This window comes from Dipodomys ordii, unplaced genomic scaffold (assembly GCF_000151885.1).
Source record: "Dipodomys ordii isolate 6190 unplaced genomic scaffold, Dord_2.0 Scaffold58, whole genome shotgun sequence".
NCBI lineage: Eukaryota > Metazoa > Chordata > Mammalia > Rodentia > Heteromyidae > Dipodomys > Dipodomys ordii.
Genome location: NW_012267274.1, coordinates 4,727,304 through 4,755,255, shown reverse-complemented (window position 1 = coordinate 4,755,255; position 27,952 = coordinate 4,727,304). Strand labels below are relative to the sequence as shown.

General features: G+C 49.6%; 1 protein-coding gene across 1 annotated transcript in view; it reads right to left on the bottom strand.

Annotated features, from left to right (window-relative positions):
• The window catches only part of Adam12 (ADAM metallopeptidase domain 12), a 225,752-nt gene that overhangs the window by 27,964 nt on the left and 169,836 nt on the right, over positions 1–27,952 (bottom strand). Inside the window, exons 10-13 of the mRNA XM_013021993.1 lie at positions 27,751–27,899; positions 12,848–13,025; positions 7,798–7,887; positions 5,812–6,007 (exon numbers count right to left, since the gene is read on the bottom strand). Of these exons, the coding sequence (XP_012877447.1) occupies positions 5,812–6,007; positions 7,798–7,887; positions 12,848–13,025; positions 27,751–27,899 (613 nt within the window). The remainder of the gene's footprint in view (positions 1–5,811; positions 6,008–7,797; positions 7,888–12,847; positions 13,026–27,750; positions 27,900–27,952) is intronic.

Here is a 27,952-nt window from a genome sequence, read left to right as displayed (position 1 = left end):
CTTTGAGTTCTTAATAATGGAACACTTAGATGTTTTGCCATTATCAAGAGATAAAATTTAGCCTTTCAGAGGGAATTTTGATATCACACTGCATTTTATAATTATGTTGCAAGTGATAGACTTTAATTACCAGTTTTATCTTTGGAGTGATATAACTTACATTTGTAATTGTAGTTTGGAAGTTCCCAATGTCATTACATCTTTTGAAAGAGAGATGATGGCCTCTCCAATGAAACTCATAGTTTACTCCTTGTATGCTTTTACTTCAAATTATTCTATTATGCAAATGTACTTCTCCGTTCAGTCAATCAGCTATTGCCTCCCTCTGTCGCTCATTTCCCCAACAGTTGTTGCTAATACCTACATACAAAGGCGTTTGAACAAACAATTGGGACTCTGGCTTGTTCTCTCGGTCCTTTATTCTCCAAATCAGACTTCGTATTCATCAGAAAATGAAGTCCCCCATGTTATCACTGAAAATGTTATCATTTCATCCCAACACTATGAACCAAAGGAAGGTTTTCCTGATTCCTAAACAACATGCCTCTTGGCAAATGTTATCCGTTCCTCCATCTGTAACCACTAGGCTTGTAGGTGATTAGTAAATGCAGGGCCCCAGGTGGATTTCACTAAGCTGAGCTCGTATAAAGCAGCCTTGCAGATAAACACTGAATATTTACCAGCCCATAAAAATCATCTGGCCAGCTCACGCTGCATAAATCAAATGACACTAGATTCTGGTGAGTGATAAAATAGATAAACACTAGCATGTTCCAGGATTTCCCTAAGGTAAGTTCTGTGTGGCTTCAGGCATGTCGTTACCATATAGTTATCTGTGAGATTAATTGCCAAGCCAAGTTGTCAGTCACCATGGTAATGGTTTTGACAAACACTGGCAAAAGGAAATCTGCTGACTTAATAAAAAAAATATCCAGCTGCATTTCAGCCATATCAACCACCATCCCAACAAAAGCTTAGTGGACACTAAGATGGAATTGGACCAAGAATGCTAAATGCCAGCATTGAACTACCAGGGACATTTATGTCCTTGGGATCAGCATAGAAAGTCTGGAGATGCAAGATCTGTGGGAGGGAAAGAAAACTCCCAGCCAACAGGAAGATGATCAACAACAGCAATTAGAAAACAAATGAATGAATAAAAAACTTCAAAAACTATTGTGAAAGTGTGTCACTTTGCCGTTTTGGAGTAGCAGGCATATGTTTTGAATTTTCTATCATTTCATTTGTGGAAAGATTTGGATGCAGGAGTATTTTATTGCAATGTAGTGCTGGATTGAGAAAAGCTCATACCTAAACGGAATAGTTAGCTGGAAGGAAGGGCTTCATCCGGTCAGTGTTGGGGTAGCCAGCTCTGGCAAGTGAGTAACGGACATCCTGGATGTAACTGGAGAGTTCTGGATGACTCAACAAGTAAGGCAGGTCACTGGGGTAAGTGGCACTGCCCCCACAGCAAGGACTTTGTAACTCTGCCTCCCTGGAGGCCTCCGACTGACCCCATGCAAACACAGTCCAGACCCTAGACACTTACTGCTGTTGGGGGGAACAAAATACTGTGAATGCAGCCTGAACAGCATTTTCTTCCTGATGCACAAAAAGCTAATTTATACTAACCCCTGTAACAAAGCAGTTCAATGCTCTCTATCCTGGACATCTGGCTGGCCAGAGGCCTTGCTGAGGAAGTCACCTCTGCCCCCAGGGCTGCAGTTGTCCCAAATCAGCAGTTCCCAGAGGACACTGATGTAGTCACATCCTGAGCAAAGGCAAGGGGACTGAGGGAAGCGTGTGCATCTGGCAGAATGGGGCTCTCAAGTCAGCATCTTCCACATAGCAGGATGCCAACAGATGCTTACCAAATGAGAGAACGGGTGACAAATGAGGATCTCTCTTCTCCGAGTCACAGCCTGAGCACTACATAGAGCCACCTACACTTGCCCCTGTGTGCCTTCTTGATCCCATCTGGATGCTAGAAATGCCCTTCCTCTTCCATGGGGTAGATGAGGTCTACCAGTTGTCTGCTCTCCTCTGTCCCACCCACCATCCACACAGGGGTTTTGTTTGTAATCTCCCAAGAACTTGAGTGCTTGCTTCCGAGTCCAGTGGCTCCTGCCAACCCCAGATGCATCTTGTTTATAGAATTTAGATTTACAAGGGGCTCTGTGTCAGGAATGGTCCCAAATTTGATCTACTAAATATGATAAGATTATTGACCTGATATAGGCTAACAAAATGCCTTTGGAGCAGGCGGATTCCTAGATGTAATTTACAGTGGATGCACAACAGGCTGAGCACATTGCTGAAAGGAGCAATGTGGTCTGTCCAACGCCAGCCCTCTCTACTCCTCCAAAAGGTCCACAGTTGAGTCTGCACCTGTGACTCTGTCACCGGACATGGAGAAGGGGCTTTACAGATGTGATTAAAGATCCTGATATAATCACAAGGGTCCTTATGGGGTGAGGCAGGAAGGTCAAGGGATGGACAAAGAGATGTGACTACCGACGCAGAGGCCAGGACAGTTTGAAGACAGAGGAGGAGCCAGGAAAGCAGATGGCTCCTGAAAGCTCAAGAAGGCAGGACGACAGTGTCCTACAGACCTTCAGGAACAGCAGTCCTGTCAATACCTCCAAAACTACAGAATGATAAAATTGCGCTCCTGTAACTCGCGAAGGTCGCAGTTGGCTCAGTGGTGGCAGGAGATTCACAGAGTGAGGATTTTTAAAAAAAATTTTATTTTTTGCTGGCCATGGGGCTTGAATTGCAGGTCTGGGCTAACCGCTCTTCAGCTCAAGGCGAGCACTCTACCACTTGAGCCACAGCGCCACTCCCGGTTTTCTGGTGGTTCATTGGAGATGAGTCTCACGGACTTTCTTGCCGGGGTTGGCTTAAACCACGATCCTCAGATCTCACCCCCCTGAGTAGCTAGGATTACAGGTGTGAGCCATGGGTGCCCGGCTACAGAGTGAGTTTTGGCTGCCCCACTGCTTTGAAGGGAGAGGTTTCCCTCATACCTGTAAGTGGGGGCAAAAGCCCATTCTAAGAGGCCACTGGTCCCGAGAACCACAGCTTGTGGTGGTCTTCCACATTCTCTGCTCTCCTGAGGAGTCTGTGGGTGATTTGTCCTGAGATGGGGCTGGCAGAGGTTCACTGGGCCCCAGGGTCTTGGGCCTGAGGTGCCTTCTGGACCTGGTTCCATTATGGGTTTGGCATAAGTGCAATGGATCACTCCTAGCAAACCTGCGGTCTCCAGTCCAAGGCCTGTCCAGTGACCACGGAGAGGGTGGATGGCAGAGCAAAGAACTAAGGGGGGCAGATCTGAGAAAGCCCCTCCTCAGGAATGAGACACAGCTTCCTGAGCAGCACTTTGGCTCACCCGGTCCACAAGGATTCTGAGAATTGAAATAGGTACTGTTTCTGTCGCTCTTGTTTAGGAAAAGCATGTCTGAGGGCTGGATTTCCTGCTGTCAGTCTTCCTATCTGGATCTCTGCTGGGTCAGTCTGCCTGTCTCTCTGTCTCTCTTACCTTTCTTCCTCTCTTTTTCTCTCCCCCTCCCTTGTTCTCTCTCAGTAGGCAACTTGGAAAGGCCTAGTCCGGTGAGAGAATGAACACCAGCCTCTGTCACTATGAATCGAGGGCATATGGCCAGTTGAGTCACAGGGCAGAGTGGCTCAGAGAGAGCTGTGGAGTTCCATCTGACCTCACTTTGGAGGGAGGCCAGGAGTGGCAGCCGAGCAGGGCACTACAGAGCACGTCTATGCACAGCTGGGATTGGGGGTGTGCTCTGGGGCAGAGCTTTCCCTGGAAGGACCTGCCAGAAGGCCTCTGTCTTCTCAGAAAGGAGTTTACTGACTGCAGAAGAGCGGGGAGGAAGATGGGAGGAAGGTGGGGAAGGAGGCGGCCCCCATGGACACACGAGGCCTTGAGGGTCCGGCACGCAGCAGCAGCTGCTGGCCCAGAGTGACCTCACTTGGCTGAAAGGGGTCTGAGGTCACTAAGCTACTCAAAGCCCTGTAGCCGTTTGAGGCGTATACAGTGAGCACCTTCCTGGTGCTTGCCAGTACAACAGGCATCCCTGCTCCTGCCCCAAGCAAGTCATAGCTGGCTGGAGAAGTTGACCAGAGCTGAGGGGTGCTAGGCCTCCAGGATGGAGCCGGAGGACCAGAGGCCCCGGGCCTCCTTGTTGTACCCACAGATGCCGTCCCCACGACCAGCCTGCTCAGGGGGCTCTGGGGCACAGGGACATCTTTGGCTGAACAGTGGACCCCCAGCAGGACCTGGCTCTAAGCCACGCTCCCCACACTTGCTCTCTGCTTCCACGTAGCACTGAAACCCCAGCTTCTGTGCTCAGCCATCAGTTTCTGCTCTCATTTATTTTCCCCATCATTCCCAAAGCCAGAATCATCTCAGATTTCCCTCCTGCTGGAGTAGCTGTCTGAGCTCACTGGGCTCTGGGTCGCAGCCTGGCTGACCGCATGGCTTTGCTGGCGCTAGGGTCTCAGACCAGCACTGAGGTCACCTTTTAATTTTAAGCAAGCAGTAAGGGAAAGGAAAAAAAAAAGACAAAACACTGGAGAGCCCTCCTCATGGGATTCTCTGATGGAATCCTGGGAGCTGGGGATGGGGAGCAAATCCAAAATGGTTTACAGGGGTGGTTAAGGCCCCAGATCTCTGACTCTAGCATGGAGGAGTGGAAGGTAGGCACACACAGGGCTCCAAGCCTTCCCCTCTGTCTCTGAGCTTCTCCTCTGACAGCTGTCGAGGGACTTCAGCCACCACCTCCTTATGTTCGGGGGTGACTGCAGCCTATGAGGATTGTAGGTGCTGGGCCACAGTGTCCCAAGTTCAAATCCCATCATGCATCCTGGGAAGTGAACTTCCTGTCTTGGAATTTTAGCTTCACCTTCTGCAGTGCTGCTGTTGTGGTCCCTGCCTCTGGCGCTGGAGGCCAGGAAGGGACAGCTGGCAGAGTGCCCACGGAAGGCCTCGCTCCAGGACACAGGGAGCACAGGGCCTCTGATTTGGCCCAGGTATGCTGGCTGTCACATCCTGGCCACCCTCCTTCTCTAGACTCCACATCAAACCTGTCATATAACATGGCAGTCCAGACTCTTATACACCTGCCTCATGTTCCCTCTTCAAGCTTGGTGTAGGAGCTGGGTAGGTGGCTTAGTGGTAGAGCACTTGCCTAGCATGCTGGAAGCCCTGGGTTCGATTCCTCAGTACCACATAAAGAGAAAAAGCCAGACGTGGCGCTGTGGCTCAAGTGGTAGAGTGCTAGCCTTGAGCAAAAGAAGCTCAGGGACAGTGCCCAGGCCCCGAGTTCACACCCCAGGACTGGCAAAAAGAAAAGGAAAGGAAAAAACCTGTGGTATCCAAGCTTGGTGCCAACTTCCCACCCTGTTGGTCCTCACGTCCCCGCGACAGGCTTTCCTGTTTGGGAGTTGGCGCACTACTTTCTGTCCTTTGGGGTTCACAGATCTGCTCAAGTCGGATCTGGGGACTCTGCTATATAACTATGCAGTGGAAGTGCCACCTCTCCTTGGCCCCCTCAGTCCTTCACTGGGATCCGCATTTGAACTCGAGACATTGCCACAATCTGAGGGTGGTGGGGAGTTTCGTCTGTCCACCCCCATGCACGCTGAGTCCCAGCCGACTCTCCCCTGCCACCCAGGGTGCCACGCTGTGGGCCTTCCTGCCTCTCGCATTAGCCCACACTCAGCTCCCCCGGGGCAGGCTCCACACAGACACAGACCACGTGTCCCCAGCCTGGTGTGGAACTGGAGGCAGCCACGTACCTGGGCCCCAGAGGGTGACGCACTGCTGCTCGTGGGTCTGGCAGACGCCATTGTAGCAGTAGCCGTCCACTCCCTGGCACGGGTGCCCGTCGTGCAGGTAGACGTTGGCTGGGCAGTGAGGACTGGCTCCTGTGCAGAACTCCGGGAGGTCGCAGGAGTTGCTGGTGCTCCTGCACGACGTTCCTGCCGGCTTCAGCTAGAAGGACAGGGTGGGTGATAGCATCGTGCCCACGGGGAGGGGGCTCAGGGGCAGAGCAGTGCAGCCTGTGGAGTTGTGGGAGGATTCAGGGAAGCCCCTGAATTGGAGAGTCTTGCTCTGGGGTTTACCTTTCTCCTGTAAGGGAGGTGGCCAAATGACTGACCTGCAGCGTCAGGGTTTCCTGACAGGCAGCCAAGCTGCTGGCTGGCTCTGCCACCTCCACCACCTAGTTCTCTAGCTGTCAATACCATCTCTCTTTTCTTTTCTCTATCTTCTTTTCCTCCTCTCCTTCTCTCCATTCCTCCCTCTTTCCTTTCCCTCCTCCCTCCCTCTCTCCCCGCCGCTCTGCTGGTACTAGGACTTGAACTCAGGGCCTGAGCGCTGTCCCTGAGCTTTTTTTCACTCAAGGCTGGTGCTCTGCTACTTGAACCACACCTCTGCTTTCAGCTTTTTGCTGGTTAGTTGGAAACAAAGAGTCTTATGGACTTTTCTGCTTAGGCTGGCTTTGAACCTTGAGCCTCAGATCTCAGCCTGCTGAATAACTAGGAGTACAGGTATGAGTTACCAGTACCCAGCAATCCATCCCAGGTCTCGAGTGGTCATTTGTATTTTCAGTTAACCTTTGTGAGCAAATTAGAGTAAAAAATAATTCGGAGCGCATAACTGCAGTATCAGTATTACAGAACTAGAGTAAACCTCTTTATGGGATGAGTTAGAGTTGAAGGAAAACAGGGGGTACTGAAGGATGGGGGTGGCAAATGCATTTGAGCCCCTCTGACCACTGCTTTGTCTTCTCGCTTTGTCAGAATAGCTTGTCTGAGGCTAGCCAGCTGGAGACCTTTGAGCTCTAGCCTTGGTTCCCATCAGCGCAGAGAGAAAAGACCCCTGCCAGTTTCTGAAAGGTCTAGAATTTGGAAGGAGTAGTAGAAAAGTCACTAAAGTGGATTGCATCCAGGCATTGCCACAGGCCCTCCTTCCCCTCTCTCCCTGTGACCCTCTGGAGCCTCTCCTGGTTTAAGCTCAGCCTGTTCCTATCTTCCTTCAGCCCCTTTCTGGCACCTTCCATCCCCAGTAGCTGGGGATGCCAGGGAATGCCAGCTTCTTACAGCATTCCTCAGAAGTTCATGACCATCAGGAGGGGACAAAGGAAGGCAGAACATAAAACATTACGATGCACTTCTAAATCACCGTGCTCCGGCGGGCTGGTAAGAGGCAGTTTCCTGTAAGCTGCATGCCAAGATCAATTGCTTAAGGAACAAGAAATAAAACTCTACCCTTGGAACCGCTGAATTAAAAGCTCAGACTTCTCTTCTGTCACCTATCAGCTCTGAATAACGAGACAAACAATGAGATTGCCAAAGCAAACGCAATCCCAGCAGCACAAAGGGCCCAAGCGTGAAGCTGCCCCTCTTGGCTCTCCTGGTCAGACTGAGCATCTTCTGTTTGGAGGACATTATGATCAGGATGTTTCCATGAGCCCCCATGGGACGCCATGCACAGATTCTTGGCCTCCAGTGTTCTTAGCACCAGGCGGGGAGGCTTGAAGTGATGAGGTGGAGTCTGCTTTTCCTTGAATGGCTATTGTCACCGAGATAAGCCTCTACAAGATCAAAGGATCAGTAATGTTGCACTACAGAAGCTTGCAGCCCGTAAGTAAAGAATGCATCCCAGATGATTGGCAATGAACAGGAATCATCAGTTTGGTAGGACAAACACTGGCCCTGCATCAGATTCAATCACCCACACCGGTCGGTGACCTTGGGGCCAAGGTCACTGTGTGAGCTCACCTGGCAGTCTTCACAACACAGCCCGTGGGCACACACGGCCTCTGGCTTCAGGGTGCAGGTGGTGGCGTTGCAGCAGCGGTTGGTACATTCCTGGCAGAGAGATGAGCTCTGTCAAACAGGATTCTACAGAGCACTCCTTAAATGACTGCCAAAGAATCAGAGGGCCTGACTCCTTTCTTTAAATCATCATCTTTAAGTAGTTGCACAAAGGTGTTTGAATTCAACATGTCCATTTATGAGTACAATGCATCTTGACCTGTGTCATCTTTCCATTGCTTGTCACCATTTCTCCCAACCCAAAGGCCATTTTCATCTGTAGGAGAGCCAGGTATTTATGTGGCTCTGTGCATCTTTGGGAGAAGTTGCTAGCACTCCATGCCCTGCATGGGAGGGCAAGAAGTTGGAAGGGGAGGGCAGGCCGCATCCAGGAAGCCCTGGTAGCCAGCAGCCCAATGGGGCTCCTAGAGAAACCTCCATACATCAGGATCAGCAGAAGACTTTGAAATTACTCCTCACAAATACATATGGCCAGTGGCTCACACCTGTAACCCTAGCTACCCAGGAGGCTGAGACCTGAAGAATCTCAGTTTCACTCCAGCCAGGATAGAAAAGTCTGCAAGACTTCATCTCTAATTAACCAGCAACATTCCAAGATGGAGGCATGGCTCTTTGGTGAACAAGGCCAGCTGATAGACATAATCACAAAGACACATGGATATGTACAATGGTTCTTTCTTTTTTCTTTTTTTTTTAAAATGAGCCTTTTTCATAGGTGCTGGAAGTCAGTGCTAGAGCAGTTGCTCCGCATGAATCAGGCCCTAGGTTTGGATCTTGGCCTCAGCACCTTTCCTTCCCCCTACTCACATACACACCCACAGGACCACGTCTAATGTAGGATTATAGGATGCAATGACAAGAAACAAAGTCAAACCAACTTCTTATTTTTTGTTGGTCCTGGGCCTTGAACTCCAGGCCTGGGTGCTGTCCCTTAGCTCATTGTGCTCAAGACTAGCATTTGAGCTACAACACCACTTCTGGCTTTTTCTATGATTAAGTGGAGATAAGAGTCTCATGGATTTTCCTGCCCAGGCTGGCTTTGAACCTCGATCCTCAGACCTCAGCCTCCTGAGTAGCTAGGATTACAGGTGTGAGGCACCAGTGCCTGGCTTCAAACCAACTATTCTTGATTCCCCATTTCCTGCAATCTCACCAATACAGTCAGGCTGTAGGTCTAGCATACTCTGGTTGGGGACCGGTTATTAGAATGACTGAGAGACAAGAAGGTGGCTAGGGCTGGGGCCTAGATTTTCAAGGACTCTAAGGAGATCAAATATAAATGCATGGTCCTACCTGAAACAAAACACAGAAAGAAAGCTGTTTAGTAGGCTAAACTTTGTAAGTACCCATGCTGCTTTTCCAACCAAAAGAAACAGGGCACTGACAGCTTTTACTAGTTCTCAACAGAAGGCTTGCCCCATTTATGCAGTGAGTTTATGAAGCCTGTGAACTTTAGAACATTCCAGTAACTCGATGTTTCCACATTTTAGAAGATGTTGTAATTATCAGAGGATGGAACAGACCATAAAGTCTTTAATCCTGCTCAAATTGTCAGTGTTCTCTTATCCAGTCTACAATGTGCTCAGAAGAATTTATGTACTACTGGCTAGGGAGAAGCTAATTATATGCAAGTTTAACAATATAATAGTTTACTCCTGAAAATGATCATCTTTTATGTATGAATCTATCATGGACATCATAAATGCTATTAATAAGTTTTGTCAGCAGTCAGGAAGATTGAGGCTCGCCCAAGATACCTGCACTGTATTGTCTGGGAGCTCAATGAATTACGCAATCATTGTTTATCATTTACTCTTATCCTAGTGAATTCCAACACTATTAAGCTTTTAGATTTGTTTGAGGGCTTTATAAACATCTGGAATGTGAAATATATACAGTAAGATAAAACTTCCAACCAGAAGTCAGAGCTGAAACTTTCATGACACTAAGGGTTTCTAGCTTATAGACTACATTTCCCGGAAAGTTTAGAAACTTCTTTTTTCGAAGCTCATTTATTGCATTCCCAATGAATGTCTTCATATGTACAGACATGGTGTTTGGCTTCTTATGGTTTAAATGGCTCTGCTAATGATACATTTAGCAAGTTAGAGATTTCCTTGAAACACTGTTAAATCAGCCATCAGCCATCTTCATCCTAAGACCTCTTAGGAGTCCTCCCTGCCAAATCACTGAAGAACAGAAGCAGTGGCCTTAATGAAAATGCAGCCAGAGTAAAATGCCTTTGACTTCAAAGGGGATTGATAATGTGAGAATAAGCAAGTTTAAAAGATGTGTGCAAGCTACTGGCATCCTACTGACTTTAAAGAAGGAGATAAGGCTGCTCTCCCAGCCCTGTTAGCAGGGAGAGTGAGCGAGGAGCCAGAATAGCCTTACACTGACATAAATCCAAGCCTTGTACCAGAGGGCTGTGCCGCGAGCCGTTTAACTACCCCATATCTATTCCTTCTGCAACACCACATTTCTCAGAAGAGACAAATCTTTTTAATGTTGATACATTTATTATTTTAGTAGTCAATAGAGCAGCAACATAGCCAATGAATACTAAGACTCTGAAGAAGAAAGACTAATGAAACCATTAGAGAATCCTCTGCAAGGCCCTAATTGTCATTCTCTGGCTGTAGATAGCAGACATAGATCCTTAGTCACCGAGAGCTGGTTAGAACAAGCGTGCTGTGATGGAGACGGTTTCTGGGAGCAGGGCCGCAGGGGGCCGGTCCAGCTGTGTGCTGGGGGAGGTCATCGTGACTCGCCTGCTCACCGTTCCCCGGTGTAACACACTGGGAGCAGAGCAGGCCAGAGAGCACAGCCGTCGCTCCCATAAACAGTAGAAGGAATATCTGCAGGCTCTGGGCACTGGGGAAGGGTAAAGAGCACCGATAACAAGTCTGACTGCAAGTCTGTGCGAAGCAGTTTGGAAACCGGAAATGGGCTCTTACACTGCGAGGATCGGGAGACGCTTCAACTGTGAGGAGTAAACTGTAAAAGATAAAAATAAAAAGCGAGGAGGAGAAAAAAGGCTCCTGGTGACTGTAAAAGATTTCTTGGGAAGAAGAGGTTTGGAAGAGGGGGAGGAGAGTTTCTTAAAATCTCGAGAATGCACCATGTGCCATGTAAAGACCCTACACAAGGAGAACTTGGCTCTCTCCTGGGAGGAGTCTGTCGTAAGCAAAGCAGCCCTGCAGAGCGCTGCACTACCCGGAGAGACTGTAGACAGCACAACGCCTTCATGGAGATCAAAATGGGACTGGCAAGTGCTAGGTACCGAGGCAGATCAAAATGGGACTGGCAAGTGCTAGGTACCGAGGCATAAGCTGGCCTGGTGGCAGCGGTGGTGATAATGGTGGTGTGGTGGCTGGGGTAGCAGTGATGGGTTTGGTGGTGGCGAGGGGGTGGTATCAGTGGTGACGACTGTGGTGCTGGTGGTGATGATGTTGGTGTGGATGGTGTCATTGGTGGTGGAAGTGGTATGATATTCAGGTGGGATGATGCTGGCGGTGGACACGATGGTGGTGGTCATGGTGGTGGTGGTGGTGATGATGGCAATGATGGTGGCGATGGTAGTGGTGATGGTAGTGATAATGACGCTGGTGGAGATGATGCCTAGTTGGGTGAATGCTTGTTCATGGAATTGTTTCAAACCCGAGAGTCCATGACTCTAGGAAGACCTGACTTCTTATCCTTCATAAAGCATCACAAGTCCTATGAAGTCCAGAAATACGGGTAACCTAAGCTAGTCGCTTCCCGCGACAGTCTCACATTTCCCTTCACGACGCTACAGAGGCTCTGCCACAGTGAGACCAGACGTGCGCCCACCGAGCAACCGCACCGCCCACCAGAAGCGGCACGCGCCGCCGCCACTGCAGCCCACCGCCTCACTGTTGATAATACTCAACTGTCACACCCACGCCTCCCCTCGCCCTCTCCACTCAGCTACTCCCAGCATGCCTCCCTGAGCTGTCAGACCACGGCTGACCGTGAAAGATGTTGATTAGTGATGCTTGGGGTGCTCTGTCTCAGCAGTTTCCCTCCCAACCCCGAGACCCCCTTTCAGAGCATTCCTCCAAACAACTCCTCCTGAGCGCTCACTAAGCCCATCTGTGCGTGCGTGTAGCTTTGCCTGTCTTGAACGCTGTCTACCATTTTGGCTTGCATTAGCTCCAAGGGAGGGAATCCCACACACAGCCTGCTTGCTCTGCAAACCTCTTGCTTTGATTTATTCTCAGCACAACCTCCCCTAAGCTTTGAGGGGGCCCTTGCTTTACTAGGAGGTCTCTGCCTCCTCTCTTTCCCTTTCCTTTCTTGCCACGAATCAGAGATTAAAAAGTAGCTGTTAGACTTTCTAATGTTGATTAGCTTTATCTTGGGCTGTACACAAACAAGGAATTTTCCTCAAAATGACTGGGAAGCAGGGTTAAATGAGCTCTGTGCTGGATGAACACTTCTGCTGCTTTTGCTCATTGCTTCTGGAAGCTAACAAGCCGAGAGGCAGAAACACCCCAGCCTCAGGCCGTGCACGCAGAGGAGGCTGCAGCAGAATTTCAACTTGACAGGAAGTTCTTTGCTGAAAACGAGTGCTGCTAATTCAAATTCCCCTTTAGTAGTGTGCTTTACAAAGAGGAAGAAATGGTGCATATTGGCTCTTTGAAGCTAGAATGAATGCCAAGGCTTTCTTCTCTGTCAAACTCAGAGCTAAATGCTTTTTTATTGTTCTTGTCTTTATCTTACTGGGAATATCACACCTTCAATAGAGAAGGTTCTTTATCTATTTAAACAAAAATCATACGACTTATTCTGGGCACTAGTTAACATTCAGGAAAGCCACCCAAGTGCAATGGGCTTTGCTGAAGATGGCCATGTAGGACTTTTCCACCCCGGCTCTCTAGCATGTTCATTCTGATGCCACTTTTCCAAGTTCCCGCTTCTTCGCCCAGCCAAGGACATACAATGAATGTACCGGAAACAGCTTCCTTACCTCCGGCTCCCCACAGTCACATTCCTCTCCCTCTTCAACATATCCATTCCCACACTTCCGGCCCCCGAAGGCTTGCTTGATTTCCGGCAGGTTGAAGAGGCATACCCCCATGCCTTTGTCCAGGCTGGTCTCCAGGTCCTTCCTGCTGCAGCTGCTGAACACCATGGGAAACGGGAACCTGGGAGGCAGAGCCCCAGAGAGTGGTCAGCATGTGGCCCGGCCTTGCCTGCCTCGGCCCCCTGTGACCGGTGCCTCCTGCTGGCAGCACCTGCCCAGATGCTCAGCACTAGATCAGGCACATTCAGACAGAGTGACACTCATTCCCGCATCCTGTACGGTGCATCATCACCCAGGAAGCGGTGTTAGCAAAGAAATCACTAACGGCTTTCAAATCAACGGCTTTACACAATCTCATCCAAAGACCTCACTGATAGTCCTGATGGGACTGACACAGCAGGAAGTGAATTCCTAGCTGAAGTTTAAAACAACACATCATGACCATTGTTGATCAATGTCCAGATACCCTGACCCGTCTCGTGGTTCTGGGAATGGAAGTTGGGCACAGCTGGCGGCAGCACTCGGTGCTCTGAAGGTGGAGTTGCCAGCGGGGCTGGGAGAGCATGGAGATGGACCAGAAATGCACTTGCCTCTGAATTCCAGGACTCCACGGGGCTATGGCAGAGTCCACCATCACCCCAGCAGGTCCTGCTCTTCTCTCTGCCCGGCCTAGAAGGGTTTTGCAGGGCCTTGCGCCTGGGAGGGCCTGTGACTAATCCCCGAGGATGGAACCCGGGGAGAATGACACGGATCTGTGTGGACCTGTGCTGTGGAAGCGTTTGTCCCTGCCGAGTCCTTCTTGCTCTTTCTGCCAGCTGAGATCAGGAAACTCCAGGAGATAAAGGACTCAGACAAGGTAGCTGGTCCGGACTTGCTATGTGAGGAGAACGGCTGCAGCCTCGACCCCAGCATGTCATAAGCAAAAGAAACACAGTTCTAACCTGGTGTGCAGTGGCAAGACAGGGCTTCTCTGGCAGCAGTGACTGGGCGTGGTGTGGTTTGAATGCGTCCCCACAGGTCCATGCTGCGAGATTGGTCCCCAGTGCATGGATATTGGGACGTGATATATCGGCCTATAACAAGTGAAGCCTAGAGGAAGGTAGTTCGGTCATGGTTACCTAAACCATGGTTGCCTTGTAGTTCTTGAGGGCTCCTGAGAGGGAAGTGTTATCCAAAGAGCAAGTTGGGGACTGGAAAGGTGGCTTAGTGGAAGAGTGCTTGTCTAGCATGCATAAAGCCCTGGGTTCGATTCCTTAGGACCACATACACAGAAAAAGTCAGATGTGGTGCTGTGGCTCAAGTGGTAGAGTGCTGCTAGCCTTGAGCAAAAGAAGCTCAGGGCAGCGCCCAGACCCTGAGCTCAAGCCTCAGGACTGGAAAAAGAAACAAACAAACAAAAGCAGCAAAGAGCAAGCTGGCCCTGAGTCTCTCTTGCTTGCTTCCTGTCTTACCATGCAATCTCTCTCTATACACATTCCTGCCACTTTGATCCCACTGGCTATGAGGCCCTGGGAACAGGCTGCCATCTCGCCATTGGGTCTCCATAACTATGACCTAAATAAATGTCTTCTCTTCATGTGCTAGCCAGCATCAAGTGGTTTGTTTTACCAACAAATAACTAATATTGTTAGCCATTCTCTTTAGCAAACGCATCTTCCCATGTCTTAAGGCAAGGGCCATAGGAGAGGCATGCCAGGAGCCCGGAGGTTTGATCACCCAGAGAGGAAGCGGGCCCCAGCAAAGCTCCCCACGGACACATTTACAGGACTTCGTAATTGAGTGTCAATCAGTTGGCCAAACCAACACAAGTTGCTACCTTTCCCTAAGACGACTAGTCTGCCCCATAATGGCGTTTGGCAAAGTCTCAAGGTGGTGATGGTTTCTACAGTCAAACCGAGCGACACTGCTCCATGGCCCCAAAGTGCTTTCTATCAATCTCAGGTTATGAACCGCGAAATACAGTATGAATCCACACATCAATTAATGAAGAAAGTCTTGCTCTGTTGGAGGTAAAGGCAATACATGAGACTGACTGGTTGTGCGGGAACCAAGTTCCTTTTGTAATCTTTATACCTTTCCTCGGCAGACAGATTGATTATTCCTGGTATCAAAATGAGGCTGAACAGCCACCACCAATTTCAGAGTGTAATTTTCTATTTAGAAAGGCTTTGCATGGAAGAGACTGGTACGTTACTTGGGAATTGTAATGTAAAGGAACAAGCTTCATAATGGTGTCGGTTCAATGTCCCTGTGTGTGAGTTCCTAGGATGCATGTGTGTGTCTGTGGGTTGATCCGGGAACCTCTTTCTCACTCAATCACGTGCAGGTTGCTGCTGTGATGATAAACCTGGATCAGCTCATCCTAGAAGAGACCAGATCTCTAGACAATGTTCAAGTCCATTAGGAAAGGCCTGAGGGGTTAGTAGCATATCCCAGAAAGGACTCCAAGGAAGACTGATAGTTTAGAAAGGTTAGAAGAAAGGCTGTTTTGAAGCAGGCTGTTCCACAAAGGAACCACATTTTCACAGAGGGATGAGGCCACACCATTCATCAAGCTTGGACAAGTTTCCTCCATGCCAAATAATGCATACTTAAAAACAAATTGTTGTTGGTTATGGGGCTGAACTCAGGGCCTGGGTGCTGTCCCTGAGCTCTTTTGCTCAAGGCTAGCGTTCTACCACTCTGAGCCACAGCTCTACTTCCTGTTTTTGAGTGATAAATTAGAGATAAGAGTCTCCCATGGACTTTTCTTGCCCAGGCTGTCTTCAAACCGTGATCCTCAGATCTCAGCCTAGATTATAGTTGTGAGCCACCGAAGCCTGGCTTTTGTTTTCAGGGAAGGGTTGACCTTGAAGAGAATGAACAGAAACATACAAACGAGGTCAGGTTTTAGTGCAGGAACTAAAGGGCATAGTTTTGGGAGGAAAGAACAGATCGCCTTTGGCACAAAGCATCTTTCTCTATGAACTAGGTTTTGTCAGATGGAAGTGGACTGGTCTATGTAACAATAAATTTCTATTTGCTTTAGCCTCTTCTTATTCTGCTGAAGGATAAACCCTAAGTGCTTTTAAAATCCTCTCCCATTTGGAATTGTGGTGAGTATTATTCACCCAGGGCACATGGATTTATTCATCACACAGGAAGGATGAGAGGGTATCAGGTCCCCAACCTGCTCCTGTTTAAATCACGAGGAGCAACATCTTCCTCAGCTGCTAGGAAACATCTCAGCAAATCCACCGACTCTGCCAGGTCCTTGCTCAGGGGGGCGCAGGCACAGCACAGAGAGGGCCTGCATCACACAGCCTGGGTTTGCTAGGATACCACAGTCATGAAGAAAATTCCCCAGGATGGCTGTCCACGGCTTGAGGCTTCTCCCCCTGCAGCCCAGAGCCTGCTTGACTTTCTCCAGGATGCACAGCCCTTCCCCATGCACCGCACCCCTGCTCCTCTCGGAGGGCCCATCAGCACTCCCTCACTTCTACCTGAGGATGAAAAATACACTTTTTTTTGGTAGTGCTGAGAACTGAACCTGGGGTCTCATGCATGCCAGGCAGACGTTCTTCTGAGCTACACCCCCAGACTATGAATGCTCTTTTGCTGAAAGATGGAGATGGGATGAGAATGTTTTCTAAATCTTTCCTGACCTCTTGCTGCAGGACGGTGGTGACTTACTCTGATGCACTATCCCCGAACCCACTTTGAGCATGTAGAGGAAGACACACAGAGCAGCCTGTCCCTCAGCATACAATGGTTCTGAAAAGATTTAGTCAACACTAATGAAGCACCAAACTTGCTCTCACCTCATAGCAGAAGGGCACAGAAAACCCAGTGGGCAGACAGACAGTGGAGAGGAATACAGGTCAGGAAGGAAAGGAAGTAAGACAGCAAGGCAAGACGATGCACCTCGAAGAGGATGAGCCCCAAGACAAATTCAAAGCAGAAATATGCTCTGAAATATGGTGACCTCTTTTGTGAGTCACTTTTGTCCTTTTCTCTAATACTTAACTACCAGGAATGTTTGGGACAAGTCTACTGTGCTGATGGCAAGGTTAGAAATGGAAATAGAAAGCTGGGTGGTTGGATGGGGTGGGGTGAACCCACAACTTTTACAAGGAGGAAGCCAACAGGGCTGCTCCCCCAAGTCTGGCTCTCTTTGATTTGTTTTGGCTTGAGACTGGTACTTGAACTCTAGACCTGATGCTTTCACTCACTGGCTAGCACTCTACCAACTGAGCCACGCCTCCAACTCCAACTGGTCTAGCTGTCTCAAAATTGCTAGATGGTCATGTTTAGAAGTTACTTTTTCTTGAACAAATCTGCAGTGAGGAAGTTCTTTTCCTGTAGGACCCTACCATGCATTCACAGCTATGTTCTTGGGGAGGAACCACACGAAGTCAAGTTATCAACCCTGACAGAAGTTGGGGATTTATCTGATGTGCAAAGGCTCTCTGGAAAGGATGCTTTTCTTGTTGGACATTAGGCAGGCAAAGCAGCTGTAATCAGGCTAGATTGGGCCTCAGGCTCGAGTTCTGCTCTCTCCAGGGCCTCTTTAGTTAGTGTGTGTGAGCTTCAGTCCCCTGACTCTGGACTTGGGCTGCCTGGAGTGATGGAGGAAGGGGAATGGAGTAGTTCAGGAACAGCTCAGGGTGGACTCAACAAAGTAACATGGAGAGCTGGCTTGTAGAAAACCAGGGCGGGGTCACCCAGATTTTTACCTCTTTTAATCAACTGGGAAAGCTCCAAATTCACAGCTGAGAAATGACTAGATGCTAAGAGCGTCTTGGTCTGGGCAATCCAGTTGCTGACCTTCAGCTTCCCACTAGTTCTTGTTACAAACCAAAATGGGAGATTGAAGTCACAGATGGAGCAGCTCTGGCAGCCCTCCTTACCTGGGCATGTGGCACAGAGGGTGGGGGTGGGGGTGGGGAAGAACCTTCTGGATGCCTCTTCTGTCTGTGCTGCACTTAGCTCCATTTTCACATCTAAAGTGGGGATCGCATATCCTCTCTCTCTGAGGATGTGGACACCAGAGCTTCAACTGCAAACCTGCGAGTCTGCAAAGCTCTTAGCTCTGTTGAGATGCCAGCCACCAGAGTTCGGAGAGAAAAGCTGTCTTCTTCAGTCTTTTATGTTCTTGGACTTAAGAACAGCTCCAGTATGGAGCAGAACACATTAGAATCATAGCCCCAAAGTCGCCATCTTTAAGCTATAAAAACCCAAGTACAGAGGATGGGAGGAGATGGGGGGAGGGAGGGAGTGGGCGGCTCACACCTGTAATCTAACTACTCAGAAGGCAGGGCTGAAGAAGATGGAGGTTCCAAACCAGCTTGGGCAAAAACAGGGACCCTATCTCATATTAAGAAGCTCAAGAAAGGGCTAGAGAGGTGTGGCTTAGAGGTAAGGCCCTTGCCTCTCAAGCACAAAGCCCTGAGCTCAGACTCAAGTACTGCCAAGCACACACAGATGAACTAAAGAACAATGACAACGGTGCTTAAGAGCAATGTGGTCCATGAAGGCGAAGGAACGGTCAAGATGGGAAACGAGCAAGTTAGTCCACAAATGGCGCTGCACAGCCAAAGGTCCTGCCCCATTCGAGAGAGCTCAACAAAGAACACGAGACCCAAGAGCGGAAACAGCCACACATGAAGCTCAGGACACACGCTTCTCGGATGATGGCTGTTACCTGCAGGCCGTTTTGTTTTATTCCCCCAAATGTTTTCCCCCAAAGCTAATCTCCCCTGAGTGCCTTCCTCATATTGCTGGTGTCTTTCCACTTCCCAGCGGAGGCCTGGCACAGAGCTCAGGGTTGGCTGGCTGTGGCTACCAAGCCCAGGGTGCAGTCTACAGAGCACACATCTACCACCAGCAGGATGGTTGTTTAAGTTTCACTCAGTCCACCACAGTGTGGAGCTCATCCTATTTCTTCCCAGCCCCCCACAGGGGTGCAAGCCCCACCCCCTCTTCTTCCTGGTGGGAGCGAGGTCCTCTTACAGTGAGAGGGAGGCACACAAGCTCCTGGGGGGCGGGGCCTGCCACCTGTGCTGCCAGCTTTCGAACTAAAGATTTTAAGAGCTGCCATCATCACAAATACCTTTAGGTCTTTTCACAATTCTGCCTGTGAACAAAAACATTCCATCCCTATACGCAGAACTGACCCGAACCAGCAGACTATGATGCCTGCCAGGGGGGAGGGGGATGTCTGCACCCCTGGGAGACTGACCGGCTTGCCTTCTGTGGTGTGGCGGACGCAGGGCAGTCCAGAGGTCTTTGATTTCTGTCCCCGTGCACGTCAGAGATCATGAGCATAGGCGCTGGCAGCAATGACCATTTGTTGAGTGAATCAAGATCTCAGAGGACACTGCCTCTTCTCAACACTCTGCAGGTGACATTAGACCACCCCTCCGTCACAGCTGAGGGAACTGAGGCTTGGATAGACAAGGTACCTTACCGATGTCATGGGGTTCCAAAATCGGAAGCATGCACCCAGATCTCATGCAACCTAGTGGCCCTGAGTGCTGCCAGGCTCTCTCCCCAGGTTCACAGGCCTTGGAGCAGCCTCAGGCAGGGCCAGTGCTGGGAGCAGAAGCGTCAGTTTGGGAACGTGAGGTAGGCAGCTGCCCAAGCGCCTTGGGGTGCCCTGGAACCAGCTCAAATAAGAGCAAATCTGAGGTCCGATCTCCATCCCAAGGGCACCTCAGCTTAAAGAGCTTCCCTCAAAGCATTTCATGTAATAACAAGCAAAGGCCAGGTCTGGAGGTGGATGCAACTCACCCGAAGTCAGCTCGTACACAGCTGAGGGGGATGTGAACCATTCAGGGCCTAAAGAACTGCTGGCAGGGGAAACAGAAGCCATCTGTCTAAACAGCAGCATGACTCGGTGTGAAGGATGTAGATCTGACTCCACACACCCCGCCACCTGAGGGCGCTCTGGAGCCAACTCTGAGAACCTGGCTCCAAGGATTAAAAGGACTCCCAGTGAACCTCATGGGCCATACACCCTCAAGTTCCTCCAGGAATGCACGTGACCACATCAGGACAGGCTACCGACCCAGTGGGACGAACAGCTGGGTCCCAGTAGGCTACGGAAGCTACCAAGCCAGCAGTGAGTGGCCAGAACTCTGCAGTAGGCCATTTCAGCGGTTAATAGCAAACACCTGGACCCAGCACGTCACCATCTGCTGCACACCCCAATTTATGATCCCCCCCCAATTTATGATCTTGATGTGAACTTTCACCTCTGCTCCTCCTCCCTGGAAACCAATTAAAGTAAAAATATCATTTCCCAGAAGTTTTTAAAGAAGTTTAAAGAAAGATGACAACTGGGCTCTGGTCAGTTGCGACATGCATAGGAAGTTTCTGGATGTTTCCACAGAGATCTTTTCATATCTGTACTCAGATGCTGCTCCTCCACATGACACCCTACCCCCCGCCCCCCCAGCCAGAAGGGCCAAGAACTCAAGAGCAGGGATGCAATGTCAACAGGGAAGGGACTTGCGTGGGTGGGAGCCATGTGTCAGATGGGCGCTCAGCCTTGTTAAAGGGAAAGGCTTCTGGCTGTGGGGCTGGCCTGGGCCTGGGCTAGGGGCAAAGCAAACGCTCTTGCGGTTAAGGAGATAACAGGATTCTCCCCCACCCCAGCACAAGTTGTTTCTGCTGACTCTGCAGTGCTTTCCTGCAATGACATGTTGTATCCAGCGTGACTTATAAGGTGAGAACAGCAGAGAGCTGGAGGCGCCCAGCCAGGGCCGAGATCTGCTACATGCTCTCCAGGCAGCTGGTACCCGAGAGACTCAGTTTCCCACTCATCTGGGTTTTCCCCAGCTCTTATTTTTGTTTGTTTTCATTTTTTCCTATTGATTTTATTGTATCTGTTCTTGTAAGCGACTCTAAGCCCCACTGGACAATGGTGTGAAGTATGTTAAAAATGAAAAGAACAATTCTGCAAACTGGAGGCTCAGTGTTCTCTTCCCTGAAGTTTAACCATTACATAAAATATAAAGAGGAAGTCTCACTGTTCATATATCTGATAGTGCTGTAATTACTAGCTGTTTTTAATCTATCTACCCACTTATCCATCCATCCACCTATCTACTCATCCACCCACTCATCCACTCACCCATCCATCCATCCAACCCACTTATTCATCCATCTGTCCACCCATCCACCATCCACTTACCCATCCATCCATCCATCCATCCATCCACTCATCCATCCACTCACCTGTCTATCCATTATTCATCCATCTATCCACCCATCCATCCATCCATCTACCTACCCTTTCAGTCGCAAAGAATTTACTGAACTTAGCTACATGCCAGACATTGTTGTAGGACATAAGGAACAAAACCCAAGTTCCTGAATTTATGGAGCTTCAAACAGATCTTTCTGGATATTGCCTTTGAATTCATACTACAGCCTCCGTGCTGTTCCCAGAGACAGGAGGAAGCCACAGGGGCATGTGCATGAGAGGGGACACAGGGGACATGGAGAATTTCAGCTGTAATGCTTGCACGCATGTCCTGCCACAAATAAAATGCTGGGTTAATGAGCTAATGACAGGAAATGGTTCTCTGCTGTTGTGACATAAAGTGAAGGAGGCTTAAAAATAAGGCTGCCTCCTGCCTCCCAGACATTGCACAGGGACTCTGCTTTGTCCTGAGGAGGCCTTTGTCCTCAAATGAAGCTCAAATGAGGCCAATTCCATGCAACAACATGAACAGGCAACTCAGTGGCAAGGCTTGGGCCTTCCATTTGGGTAGTTTGGAACACTTGGAGCTTCAGTGTCTTCCCACCCATCCAACGACCTAGAACAGCACATGTGCAATTGTCTAGTGTGAAAGTGACGGTGGCCTCTGTTCATCTCCACTGGACTGGGTATCAAGGAGCAATGCCCAGACAGAGGTGGCATTCCTTCCTCGGTCTCTCTTTTGTGTCCACCGTGAAGGAGGAGAGCAATTCTGCCAGGTCCTGAGCAGGGGCCTTCAGTATTTGAATTCTGCACTAATTGCAGGAAAATTCCCATAACTTCCAGTGATCCCTATCTGTTTGGAGAGGGAGAGGAAGTGGGAGCATCATCTTCCTGAGCAGCGCTCCAGAATCCCTCCTGATGAACGGTCATTTTCCCTCACGCCGGTGTCATCATGCAGCTAACTAAATGACTCCGGTTGGATAATTAAATGCTGTGGTTTTTCGTCTTAATAGACCATCCTTTCATAGGCGCACTGCCTCGTTTTCTATTCTGCTTGGATAATGATTCCTGTTTTATAAAAGCACTTTAACTTTTATTAAATATTTTCATCAAGAAAAAAATAACCCTCAGACAAGGAGCTGATAAGGGAGGAATAACTTCCTTCCATCCCAGCTTAGTAAATTAAAAAAATGATCACTGCATTTTTGATCTCAGCTTCTCAGAGTTTAAAAATGGGCGAACTGCAGTGACGTGTGTTCTGTGTTGATTTTCAAGGAAGCCGATTCTTGTCACTATGAACTTCCTAGTTTTATCACTTAAAACAATAAAAAAAAAACAACCACTAGTATGCCCAAAGTTCTGGGGAGTTTTTATTGAAAATGTTTGCTCCTTTCACTCCCTTGAAATACTTTCTCAGGTGGAAGTTTTCTCAAAGACACCCAGTGCTGGCTAGCACCATTGGAGCTGAGGATTTTCAGGATGAGATCTGCCTCATTTCTCTTCAATTCTTTGGACAGCAGTTCAGATGGATTTTTTTCCTGGGCATCTTCTCTGCCCTTTGCCCCTTCAAACCTCTATTCTCTGTTCACTTTTTAGAAGATGTGAAATGGTCTCACAGTCATGTTTGGACACGTCTCCTTATCTCTTAGAAGTGCACACTGACATATTGACAGAGGAGACACTGTGATGTCCAGGCCTTGCACACAGAGCCTTTGACATGCTCCGTGGGTCTTCCCCAGAACACCTTCTATCAGAATCCTGTACCTCTTAGGCTGCCACTGCCACCGGTTTATTGCCCACCTCCCCACTTTGGTGCTGGTGCAGGAAGTTAAGAATCTGGTCTCTGGCTTCCACACCTGCTCCATGGGCTTGGGCTTGTGGCAGGTAAGCAGTAAGGGCTGGCAGTAGAGGAGTGGTTTTGCTCTCTGACCGGTGGCTGTTACTTCTCCAACAGTACAATTCCTGCAGCAGGCCTGGCCTGAGCCCCAGTCTGACGGATACCATTTTGGATGCGAGAGGGCTGGAACTAGAGTGGAGGCCATGAAGACCCAGTAGTTCATCCATTCAGCAAGAGGGGCATCTACCCCTGTATCCTGAGCTGAATGAGCAGGCTTCAGGCAAGCAAGGATGCCTGCATCCGGGGAAGCAGAATGGCAATGCTTCTTCTCAAGCAGGACTGCTTGATGTGGGTATCAGCGCTATTCCTGACCTCAGCTTAATGTGAGCTATTCGCACTTCTGGAGGGCAAGGCCAAAGCCACACTTGCTTATTTTCTGAGTCTACATCATCCTCAGTGCCCAATACACTGTTTTCTACCCTCCCTCCTGCTAGCAGGTGAGGAGCTGTTTTCCAGTCTGGACTAAACAATACCCCAACAGATCCAAGCCCCACATCTTAGCATGGTGAGAAGAGAGTGATTCCTTCCAGAAGCACACACAGCAATGTGCAGGTGTCCTTGTGGCTCGTAGGTGGCATCTCTGAAGGTGCCCCCTGTGGGAAGGGGAAGGAAGCCGTGAAGAGAGGAGGGGCCTTTTCCCTAAGACTGGAGAGTGCAGATGAGGTATGAGCCACCGCCTGGTGGGCTAATTCAGGACCCTTCCTCTTCCGTTTCCAAATGCCTATTTGTTTCACTCAAAGAAAACTGGAATTTATATGTGATTGCTTCCTTTTTCTTTTATAGGAAGCCCCTTCATTTTGGCAAGCTACATGCAGCTCAGATGCTACATGATCCCCTTAAAAAGGAGGGAATCTCAAGAGACCACAAAATGCATTATTGTCTAATCTAAACACCTCCATCTTTCCCAGGGCTCTGGAGATAAAAGCCTGGGTTCCCACTGTGGTGGACAGGGCTGGTCTCACCCAGCTCCTCTTCATCTCTAGCCAGCAGCAGGCGGTGTCACCATCCGATTCCCTGTCCCCAGCTCCTGGTCTCCTGGCAGCAAGGCCAGAGCCTCGTCAGAGGCCTGTGCAGTGCTGGGTCCTCTCCTTCCACATGCTTTACTGGCTGTCCTTCCCACTCTTCCTCTTGGTCCTCTCTTATCCCCCATGCTCTATCTTCTTGGCTCCCATCCTTCACTGACTCCTCCCGACCTGTGAGTGTTTAATTTCCTGGTTGGTTGGTTTTTTGTCTGTTCCCCGCACTGGAGTAGAAGCTCCGTGAGGACAGGATGAGCGCTGGCCTGCCTGCACGTGTCATGTTGGAAGGGGTGTGAGGAGCTCTGTTGGAATGCTCCGTAGTTCCCCTGGGTGTCCAGGTGAGATGGTCCTGGTACCCCAACTCTCAACAGAAAAACGTTGCAAAGCCTAGAGGAATCTGGGAGACTCATTTTTTTTTAAATACACATGCCGCTTGTTTCCCCTTTCACACTGGAGAGCACACCATTTGCCATTATGCTAACGAGTCTTTGCTAAGAGGGCTCACACCATCTATGTTTGTTCCCTCCTGTAAATGCCTGAGCTCGGCCCTCAGCCCTGAGAGCTGAGAGGCTACAAGAAGGTTCTACATGGACAGGTGCCACTGAGCTCTGCTCCCACAACAACCCCCAGACACCACACTTGCCGAAGAGTCATTTCCCAGACTAGTTTCAAATGTTCACTATCTAGAGACATAAAACACACACCCTCCAAGGCTCTCAGTAATTAATGAGACAAGCCGTAAGAAAAACCCCTCTGACCTGAATCAAGCAGTAGAAACCCCGGCCCACGCGCTTACCCGGGACATAGTCCATGCCAGCATCCGCAAGGCCTCTGGGTCCCATCTGTCAGTGTTGGCCGCAGGTTAATGTTTACAGGGTGAGGACTCTGGAATGCGGGGATGAAGGCTCAGCCCCAGTACGAGGGGATACGCTTGTCTCCTTTGAGCCACTTACAATACTCGATTCTTTTTTGATTCTGAGGCTTTAATGGGAAAGCAGTTGTTCATTCCCCTCCCCCCTGAGTCAGTTTTGGGGCTCAAACTTCCATGAACCAACATTTTAAGCATTTGCCACCCAATGGCCAGCTCAGTAGCGGGGAAAGAGGAAGGAGAAGGAAGGCTGGTGTGTGGACGCGGGCCATTCATGGAGGAAGTGGACATGTCACCGAACGCCATGAGCCACACACCTCCCCCAGCACCGAGAGGAGGAATCCCGAGAAAGGTCTCTAACTTTTGGATATCTCCAATGTCCCAGTGATTTACCCGGTGCAGATACATGCTCTCCTGAATCCCCAATCCTACTCTCTCAGGGATGCCACGAAGTAAGAGAACCACAGCTCTGCGACGGTCCCAGGGCAGCCTGGGAAAGTCCACCATGAGTGATGGACGACGGGAGCGCGTTGCTGCTCCCTGGCCTCCCTCTTTCTGCTGGCTTTTGTGATTAATTCACCCACTTGCTTAGGAAGTTGCTCTCCATCTGAGAAAATTAAAAACACCACTCTCTGGACAGGAATGTGGGATCATAAATGAGAACCAAATAGAAAAAAGATTTACGCAAAGCACAAGCTCAGCAAAAGAGAAAACTTGGAAATTGCTAATAAGGTATAAATCAAATGAAAGCTATTAGCAAAAAAGAAGTGGGGGGGGTAGGAGAAAAGCCTTTTAGATGTTTTGCTGAGCTCTTAACCATACCATTTCTACCTGAGGTACTCAATATCTCCAGAGCAATTTGGCTCACAGCATTCTGAACCTCTGTGAGTGCTTGCCAGTGTGGGGCACTTTACAGAAACAACTAGAGCATCAGAGAGCATGTCTGCAGAATTCTAGAATCCTTAGGGATGGAGGGACTTTCTGAGCTGCCCCCCCATAATGAGCACATACTAAACAAAAAGGTTTGTTTAATATATAAGCAGATAAATGGATGGATTCGAGCAGGTAGGATGGACGGATGGTTGACTGGTAATGCAGTTTACAAACAAGCCATTCAGGGCTTCCGAGGTTGCTCATCTGCCCGTGTTGATAAAAACACTGCATCAAACTTGGGATGATCAGATGACTCCATTCCAGACCAATGTTCCTAGCCAGACACTCCTGACCTCTGTTGTTTTCTTTTTACTAAGGCTTGGCAGCCTCTTGACAACCAGGGGGATGAAGCAGAGTGACGTTGCTGTGGTCACTTCATGAGTTCATCAAGGATGAGAGGACAGAAAACCAGCAGCCTCCCTTTCTGACTCCACACAGCCCGTTGCCCAGGGAAGCTGGCTGTCTCTGGGGCCAAGGGATGGTGGAGCCTGGAGGCACCTGCAGGACGGAGGCCAGCCTCACGCCTTCAGAGGAAACTCTTGGCTCTCAGTGTCCAACCATGGCTGTGCCCGTGCCCAGACACCTGCGTGACAAACTCAGCACATCCCATTTCAGAGTAGCCTGCCCTGTGCTCTCTGCGAGGTCTCACCTGCTAATGGTGTTGCTTGCTCTAAGGTATTTCGCTTAGAGGGATGTTCTTGGATTCATCACAGAAATCAGAGAGCAATGTCCTTAATAAGGTCTTGGTGCACACCTTTGAATTATGCTTCAGACAGATCGTTAGTAAAAGAGGCCCTGAAGGTTTTGTGCTTGTGGTAAGTGCAGTCACAAGGAAGCAGCTGTTTTCTGGGAGAGGGCACCCCGTGATGATTCCTGGGGGGGGGTGAGGATGGTAGGGTGTGGGCTGTGTGGCCCAGCTGCCTTTGTTGTGAGAACAACTCGATGTCCTGTAAACTATTTGGCAGTGGGCCCTCAGGCTATTGCTTGCACGAGCACAGCTACGTTCTTTGACAATTCCTCCCTCTTCTGAGACTTTCAAACCCCTTCGCCAGGTGTCCCCTCATGCCAGGCTGACCCTCTGTTAGTCCTTCCGCCATTCAGTGAATATTCACCTCTGGATCCCACGTCTCCTTTCAGCAAAGCCAAAGAGCAGCGTGGCTGGGAAAGTTCCACATTAGTAGAGCATCATGGGTTTCAAAGTTTAATACAACAGGATGGCACTGGGTCACTAATGAGAACTGTTGCACGTGCAGCCCACAAGCTCGTGGAGGTATCAGAACACATCTGAATCTCCAGTCACTCCAGGCTGCATCTACTCCCATTCTCCTGGGTGGGTGCCAACACTGGAGCTATCTCCTTAAGTCTAGAGTTTCAGAAGGCACTGAATACGGAGGGGCAGCTTGATTCACCCAAGCAGAAAAACCATTTCAGTGAAATGACAGGGTGTCTGGTAGCATACCACAACTCTCACCTGCCCCCCCGCCATTCCCCCCCCCCCAGACATGGCCCAGAGCCAGCCCCAAATGAGGAGGTAGCTCTTCTTATCCAGCCTCTCTAGGACACATGACTCGTAGCTCTGCCACGGGTCTGCAGGGCCCAGGACAGGCTGGCTCCTCTTCTGGCTGTTGAGAGGTGGAATAGTGTGTTTCCCTCAGACACTGGTGCTGGGACTCTGGGATAATTTGCTATTTTTAAATGAACCCAGCACCTATGCTACCACTCCCCGGGGACAGACCAGCCCTCATACCACAGGACCTTGCAGGCTGGGCTGCCTGGACCCCTCCAGAGCAATGCCACCCACACTTGCTGTTCTGTTTTTGAAGCTTTTATGGCTATTGTGATCAGACAACCAGTGCAGCCCCGTGCCTTCGCTCAGCTGTTCCTCTGTAGGAACGTTAGGCTGCGCACAGCTCTCGGGGCCGCGGCAGCCTGCGCACTTGCCTGGTAGAAGGGTTCATGATGCAGCCTCCTTTGTCGGCAGCCGTTTTGCAGCTGCAGCCCCTCTCCAGCGTGTCATGGTTCATCCCAAAGTTGTGGCCCAGCTCATGTGCCAGGGTCACGGCTGCACCAAGGGGACTGTCTGAATGGTCCTCAAAGAAAACAGAAAGGGCACAGACATAAAGTTCACATCTGGTAGCTCTTT